At 30.2% G+C, this 8,855-nt stretch overlaps 1 protein-coding gene across 1 annotated transcript; it reads left to right on the top strand.

The window, feature by feature from the left end:
- The first annotated feature begins 5,064 nt into the window (after nucleotides 1-5,064).
- On the top strand, nucleotides 5,065-7,594 carry LOC127256843 (subtilisin-like protease SBT3). Its single transcript, XM_051283060.1, has one exon. The coding sequence runs from the start codon at nucleotides 5,178-5,180 to the stop codon at nucleotides 7,461-7,463; it is 2,286 nt and encodes a 761-aa protein (XP_051139017.1). The 5' UTR covers nucleotides 5,065-5,177; the 3' UTR covers nucleotides 7,464-7,594.
- The last annotated feature ends 1,261 nt before the right edge of the window (nucleotides 7,595-8,855 follow it).

Raw genomic sequence — 8,855 nt, forward strand, 5'->3', positions numbered from 1 at the left:
AAAGTTTACGTGACTAACGTAATTTTATCCGCAATTCCGTCACTAATAGCATTAGTAACGGAAAAATTGGATTTAAGAACGAAAAAATATCGTTACAAAATTGATATTTTCTTGTAGTGATTATGAAAATAAATATAGCATGTAATTTTAAAAAATAATAATAATAATCTATAATTTACGTAGTTCATGCAAAATGGTTTGGAAAACACAAACAGCAAACCCTAATTGTTTCAAATTTGTGCACTATATTATTATTATTATTATTATTATTATTATTATTATTCTTAAGTAATAATGCATCATGCATGAAATGAGATGAGATACTCTGAGTTGTCAATATTATTTATTTTAATTTTATTTTTATTTTATTTCATTTTATCATTATTTGATCAATTATGTGGTACGTGCTGCCGATACTGATGATAATGAAAGTTGGTAAGGATTAATTATAATTCACAACACATGTGAATATCCATGTTTTATTATAAATATATATATATATATATGTGTGTTTGTTTTAATAAATATATATATATACACAATACATACACGTACATATATATATATATATAATTTATGTACAAATAAATAACTCTATGTATCATTTAACCTATTGGCGAATCTGAACTTGACGAAAGGGGGGCTGATTTTTAAAATTTTTGAAATAACACAATCTTATTTATTGTCAGATAATTTTATTATTCGAAATGTCATATTTTAAAAATCTTACAAAATAATAAACTACAAAAACATCAACTACATTAATATTCATTTCGATATTATTTGAAATCCATAAATATGTTTTATTAGAAAAAAATTCACTTGAAAAAATTATTGAAATTTTTTTTTGTTTCGTTAGGACATTTTTAATATGTTTTACTTTTACTAAAAATTAATTTTGTATTCAAAAATATCACAAAAACATTTATTCATATCACATAAAAAATATATATATTTTCAACCGCATATGTAAATTATAAAAGAATGGGGTAGGTTAAGGGGGGCGCAATCTCCCACTCTGATATTATGTCAACCTTTTCAGTGAGATGATTATTTAACGTAATATCACATCATCATTAATAATTATTTATATAGTTTTTTTTTTTTTTTAACACATCGCCACTACAAAAAAATAATATATTTGTAACAGAATTCCGTCCCTAACGTTCATGTAGCTAATGTAATTTCATTCCTATTTTCGTCTCTAATGTTATTAGTAACGGAAAAAATAAATTTAGAGACAAAAAATTTTATTACAAAAATAATTTTTTCTTGTAGTGATCCTCTGATGCAAGTACGAGATGAATTAGGAATATGTATTATTACATAATCTTCCAACGTAAGATAAATTCTAAATAAGATGTTTTATGCAAAATATAGATATGGTAATCATAATTTTGAACATGTACAATGGTTTGCACAAAAAGAATGTCTATGTTGTTCTATGTATCAATCGACACAATTTAATTTAAAAAATAATAAATACGTAACGGTTTTACAAATATTCACATGACTCTCACAGCTTAAGAGTTATATGGCCTGCACCGGGCGACTTAATTCGATGTTAGAGACAATTTTTTACCTCTAAATATTAATTATTGTATTTTTTTTCTTTTAAAAGAAAATTCTCAATAATAATTATTGGTCCTCTATTTATATCTTATACTGCCTCTGTCCATTGAAAATGTTACCATTTTCTATTTCCGTCCGTCCCAAAACAAGGTTACCATTTCCTAATTTAGTAATTTTATTACCTACTTCACATAATAAATACCCTTTCAACTTACAATATATTGCACAAATGCCATTACTTTTATATTACACTATACTAATAGGGGTATTTTTGTCTTTTTTTACTATAATCCAATATAATACTAATATTCAAAAATCTATGTGTAAAAAACAAACGCCACCCCTTGTTGCGGGACGGAGGGAGTATTATTATTTCTTATTACGATATTTTAGTGTGTAATATTGAAGGGGGGGGGGGGGGGGATCACAAATTACATGACTACTAAGAACAAAAATAATTTTGTAAATTTTTTATAGTAAATTAAAGATTTAAAAAAAGAAAAAGAAAAAGAAAAATTGTGTGTAAATTGCAAAAAGATGGGTTGAATGCTCATTGGACTTAGTGATACCTTATTGGGCTGCTTAGACTTGTAACACCCAACTTAGACTTTGATACAAGATCTAAGTTTTTTTGTTTTCTTCTTCTTTTTTTTTTTTTTTTTAAATTAATTAGGATTTTACATCCATTACAGTGTGTTTTGAGTAAATTCCTGACTGAATTTAATACAATGCAAGTTAGATTCCATAAGACAAGTACCATGTGTGGCAAGTGAAACCTGGAGGTTTCAGTAACTTAAACACATGACTTCACGGCGATAAGATCATTTTGTACATGTTGGTATTATGTTTTTAATTTTAATAATTTTTCTAAATTTTTAAAATTAAAATTTATTTTTTATCTTTTATTTATATATTTCTCTAAATAAATATATATTTAATATTTCTTATTTTTAAAATTAATTTGTATTGAATATATTTTATTAGATTATAGTTTTAAAAATATTCATTATTTATTTTTAACTTAATATATAATACATTATAATTCAACTTACAATCAACCTATCATATCATTTCTCTACCATTAATAAAATCAAACTTTCAATTACACTTTCTAAGTTAAATTGCTACTGAAATGCACCTTAGTTGTTTTGTTTTCATGAACTTAATTTTAACTTATATTAATTATATAATTCTAATTTTTTTTCTAGGAAAATATAAATATCATTATATCTAACATTATTCGAATTAAAATACAAAATAAATAAATATCTAAAATTGGATTATTATATATATATATATATAAGGTTTATTTTCTCCCGAAATGTTGCAGAATTATTGGGAGAATTCGAGCAATTAATTGTGTCAATTACTTATTTTCAAAGTTTATTTTAATTGAATTCCATTTACATTACAAGATCATCATTTTGTTCTTTGAGGACATATAAATTATGAAAATGAACATCTAATTTTAATATAAATTGCATATTTTTTTTCAATGGTCACAATAGAGAAATAACTAAATGAAGATATATCAATTACAAATAAATAAAATATAGATGAAGGTTCATATACTCAATTAGAGTATATAAAATAATACTCCCTCCGTCCCAATATAATAGTCTTATTTACTATTTTTGTTCGTCCCAAAACAATAGTTTCATTTTCATAAATAATTATATCACTTTAAAACTACTCTTATTTTTTTCATTAGTATTACACAATTGTTATTACTTTTTACACTAATACACTCATAAGGGCAAAAAAATCTTTTATCCATACTTTTTATCCACAACTAATATAATATTAATATTCTTTAAATCTCGTATCAAACACAACCTAAACTATAGTTTTGGAACGGAGGGAGTATTTATTATAATAATATCTAAATGACCTTTGTTATTATTAAAAAACTAAACATATACTCCCTCCGTCCACAAACTAATGTCCTACTTTTCTATTTGGGACGTCTAACAACTATGGTCCTATTTTCTTTTTTAAACACAAATTTTACATTTTTACCCTTCATTCATTTATTACTTTTAATCTCTACTATACAATTAAGGACAAATTTGTCAATTCATAACAAAAAGATAATCACCTAAAAAATCATGCAAATATACTTTAGAACAATAGAAATTGGACGGAGGAATTGGACGGAGGAAGTATAATATATATATATATATATATTTATATATTAAATACACTTAAACCCTACAAGAATTGACAATATGATGGTTGCAAATGAATTAGCAAGTTGGGATAAGATATCTTCCCACCAATAATTGATGATGCCAATTTGTTGATTCGACGTAAAGATTGCATTAGATATTTTTTAACTTTTAGCATTTTATGTATAATAGTAATTTTTTACCAAAAAAAAAATGTTCATAAAATATTATATCAAATATTCAATATTTTATTATTTATAATTTTTTTAAAATTAGAAAATGTTTTATCTATGCGGGCCAAGTATTTAAATTAGTTTTTATTTTTTAAAAAAAATAAAGATATATATTAAATTAAAAAATTTAAAATGATAAAAATACTATATGATATCAAGTAAAAAAAATAAAATAGGTATTCAAATTAGAGAAGTTCAATCTTATTACTTAAATAAGATATTCTTTAGTTTATATTTATGTTAACACTATATAATTTTATTAAAAAATATATTTTAAATATATATCAAAATATTTTTAAAATTATACAATATTTTAATTTATACATATGTTATTTGATAAATAATAAATTAAATATATATTTATAAGATATTACTATAAATTAAATTTATAAAAAAATAAATCAAATTTATACAAATCTATATGGAAGAAAATTGTAAAACAAATATTTTTTAAAAATGATGAAAATGAATTTACTTAAAGTTTGAATTTTGTTTATTTTTTTTATTATTAGTATACTATAATCATAAGTTGTGTTTGCTCTCTGGTTTTGGTTTGAATTTGAGCTTTGATTTTTGGAGAATTTTTAAATGAATTTTTTTTAAAGCTGTGTTTGGCTTAGTATTTTGGCTTTATAGTATTATATTAGAAAATATTTTTAAGTTTCGATTTGATTTGATTTGATGTGTGCAACCTACTGTTCATAATTATTTTTGTCCCTTCTGAATCGAGTAGGGATGTGTTTTTTTTTATGAATTTGGAAAAAAAATTATTTGAATTTGCTTCGAAAATGAGATATTTTTGTTAGAAAAAAATATCAAGAAACATCAGAATTTAAATAATAAAATTTAAAAAAATTCGAATAAAGAAACATATCATTTGTCAAACATATTTTTTTAACACGATTTTACAATAATTGTTGGGCCTCTCTTTGTATTTTATTATATATATATATATATATACCCTCTAACAAAATATACCTTTAAATTATTAATTAAAAAATAATATAAAAAATCAAAAACTCAAACCAAACACGTGCTAGTAAAAATAAATAATTTTATTTTCTTTACATTCAAGATTTTGTTAAAAATAAAAAATCAAAACCCAGCCCCTTTCCCCTTTCGACTCCACACATGTCTGGAGCCTTTTCTGTTTAAAGTAGAAATTAATTAGATCCAATTGCAGATCTACGTAGTCTCTGCTGCAATGTCGAGAAAATTTATGAAGATGAAGATTCAATTGGTTCCTCTGATTCTGTTCTTCCTACAAATGGATAATCTTTTGTGTTCAGAAGAAAGATCGACTTACATTATCCATATGGATAAGTCCTTTATGCCAATGGCATTTTCCAGTCATCACCATTGGTACTCTTCGATGCTCCAATCTGTCAACTCTCAGACATCCCCAAAGCTCCTCTACTCCTACGACAATGCCTTCCATGGATTCAGCGCCGTCGTGTCGGAAACCGACCTCGAAACCCTAAAAAACTCGCCGGGATTCCTTACAGCCTACGCCGACGGCCCTGTCTTCCCCGACACCACTCATTCTTACAAGTTCCTGTCGCTGAACACCGCCGCCGGATTATGGCCGGCGTCGCAGTACGGACAAGACGCGATCATCGGCGTCGTGGATTCCGGTATATTGCCGGAGAGCCTGAGCTTCAGAGACGACGGAATGACGAATATTCCGGCACGGTGGCGCGGAATATGCCAGGAAGGGGAGCAATTCAACTCTTCTTTATGTAATAAGAAACTGATCGGAGCTCGGTACTTCAACGGCGGCGTTAAGGCGGCGAATCCAGGGGTTACCATTACAATGAACTCCGCCAGGGACGAATCCGGCCACGGCACCCACGTGGCGGCCACCGCCGCCGGAAATTATGTCGCCGGCGTTTCGTATTTTGGCTACGCTTCGGGGACCGCCAGAGGAGTCGCGCCGCGGGCTCGGCTGGCCATGTACAAGGTGCTGTGGAACGAGGGCAGCTACGAGTCAGACGCGCTCGCCGGAATTGACCAGGCCATCGCCGACGGCGTCGACGTCCTGTCGATCTCGCTGAGCTACCGGCGGCGTGAGCTACACGATAATCCGTTGGCGATCGCCGCATTCGGAGCCCGGGAGAAAGGCATTCTGGTTTCGATCTCGGCTGGGAATCGCGGGCCGGGCTTCGCGACGCTGCTCGAGGGAATTCCGTGGGCGGTGGTGGTGGCGGCGGGGACGATCGACCGGTGGCTCGCCGGGACGGTGAGTTTAGGAAATGGTAGAATCATTACCGGATGGACTCTGTTCCCCGGACGAGCCATCGTCCGAAATATACGTCTCGTCTACAACGAGTCTTTTTCGTCGTGCTCTACGCAAGGCTCGCAAATAAATCAATCGAGTCGAATTCTCGTATGCACTCTCTCCGATATCGAATTCGATAGCGTGAAAACCGTTACGATGGACCCGTCCGTGCCGTACGTTGACGCGAGGATTGTCATTACCCAAGACGTCACCGAGCTGCGATCGTTCACATATCAACGCCCCGGTGTGATAATAACCCCGTCGGAAGGGCGAGAAGTGATCGAATACATAAAAAGTAGCGACAATCCGACGGCAAGTATAGATTTTCAGCAAACCGTTATTGGGGCGGAGCCGAGGGCTGCTCCGGCCGTCGCGGACTTCTCGTCGAGAGGGCCGGCGAGAAGCTACCCGGGCGTGTTGAAGCCCGACATTATGGCGCCGGGTGTTTTAATCTTAGCGGCGGACAATCCTGACTCGTTGCGAGCGCAAATCGGCGTCACTTATCTCGGGAGCGATTTCACGCTTCGGTCGGGAACATCGATGTCTTGTCCGCACATTTCGGGAATTGCCGCGCTACTCAAAACCGCGCATCCCAACTGGAGCCCGGCCGCAATTCAATCGGCGATGATGACTACCGCAAGCGTACTCGATAACACCGACGAGCCTATTAAGGACTCGGGATTGGACTACCGAGTCGCCAACGCTCTCGACATGGGATCGGGCCAAGTTGATCCAAACCGCGCGCTCGATCCCGGGCTCGTGTACGATGCCTCAATCCAAGACTACGTAAACCTTATTTGTTCGATGGACTTAACGTCCGAACAACGACGAACAATCATCCGATCGAGCTATAATTGCTCGAACGCATCCTCGGACATAAACTATCCGTCGTTCATTGCTCTCTACGACAGTCAGGAAAACGGGACTAAATTGACGAAGGAGTTTCGGAGGACGGTCACGAATGTGGGCAACGGTCCGACGACGTATCTGGTCGAAGTCGAAACACCAAGGGAATCGACGATCGAGATTTCTCCAATGACATTAACGTTCGCGAAAAAATACGAGAAGCGAAGCTACACGATGACTATCCGTTACCGGAGTTACAGTCCGTCGGAAACGAACTCTGGCGCGATCACGTGGATCGACGGCTCCGGAAAGCACAGAGTCAGAAGCCCGATTGTGGTCACTACGACAGTTAGTATTTACGAATGATCTCTATGGGGGATGGGATCTTTCTATCCTGATCAATCACTTTTCGTTATGTCTCTATTTGAATAGGTAGTTTTTCCGCCAGGTTAATATACTTTTTATTATAATTTTATTAATATTTTAACTTAATTAAATTTTTAATATATAATATTATATATTATATAAAATTCGATCAAAACTTAAGAGTGTATTTCTTAGGTAAAAAAAAAAAAAAAAAAAAAAAAAAAAAAAAAAAAATTAAATCTTCTCAATTTTTTTACTTTTTATAATATTAATTTTTGTTAATTATAAATAAATATATTTTTTAATTTATTTTTATTATGTATAATTTTATTCTAAAATAAAATTCTATTGTATACTCCCTCAAATTATTTTTTTTATTATATAAGTCTGTTCTATTATTTTTTTTCCTATTATAGTTAAATAGTTATGTGTTAATATTAAAATACACAATTTTTTTTTATAAATTACATATATAAAATTACATATACAATTAATTTATATATAAACTACAATAAAAGAATGTCAAAATTATCTTACATTATCGCTAATAGATAATATTATTTCTTAGTCTACTGTAAAAAATTATCCTTTTAGACAGGGACGTGAGAGTATATTTATTAATATACAATTTTAAAAATATTTAAGTATATATTTCAACTTTCCTATAATCATATATTACTCCTAGAATTTATTCAAAAAGTATAAAAAAAATTGCATTGAAATTTAAAAGATCTCGGAGACAATTAATTTTGATATCGGATTTTGTCTCGAAATTTTAAAAAAAAAAATTGTTGTCATTTCCAAAAGCATCGAAATTTCTGAATTCATTTAACATTAGTGTGCTAGAGTGCATGAGTTTAATAGCTTCGAATTTTCCAAGACTATTATGCAAAAGCAAATAAATATCTAATTATGGGACGAAACGAGTATATATAATAAAGTTTCGGAATTTCTGAAACAATCACATTAATTAAATATAAATAATAAAGTTTCAAAAATTTCGAAATAATTTTCTTAATTAAAAAATAATATATACATATATATATATAAATAAAACTTCAAAATTTTCAAAACAATCTAATTAAATAAATATATATAATATATATAATAAAATTTCAAAAATTTCAAGATAATTTTTTAATTAATAATAATAATATATATAATAAAGCTTCAAAAATTTTGAGACCTGGCTTCAAAAAATTCTAAACTTTTTTTATCAAAACAATAATATATATTAACACTATCGTTCATATAAAAACAATAAAATAATATTATAATATAATATTTTTTGGCCCCAAATTTGCTCAAAAAATTAAGAAGTAACCAATTGACAACACAACAAAAACAAAAACGAACATCAAATAAATTGCTAGACAATTTATGAACCTATCA

The sequence above is a fragment of the Andrographis paniculata genome, unplaced genomic scaffold, assembly GCF_009805555.1.
Source record: "Andrographis paniculata isolate CXL003 unplaced genomic scaffold, ASM980555v1 Contig57END, whole genome shotgun sequence".
In the NCBI taxonomy this organism is placed as follows: Eukaryota; Viridiplantae; Streptophyta; class Magnoliopsida; order Lamiales; family Acanthaceae; genus Andrographis; species Andrographis paniculata.

Excerpts from the sequence above, each read along its gene's own strand:
- LOC127256843 (XM_051283060.1), top strand. The coding sequence starts at position 5,178 with ATGTCGAGAAAATTTATGAAGATGAAGATTCAATTGGTTCCTCTGATT.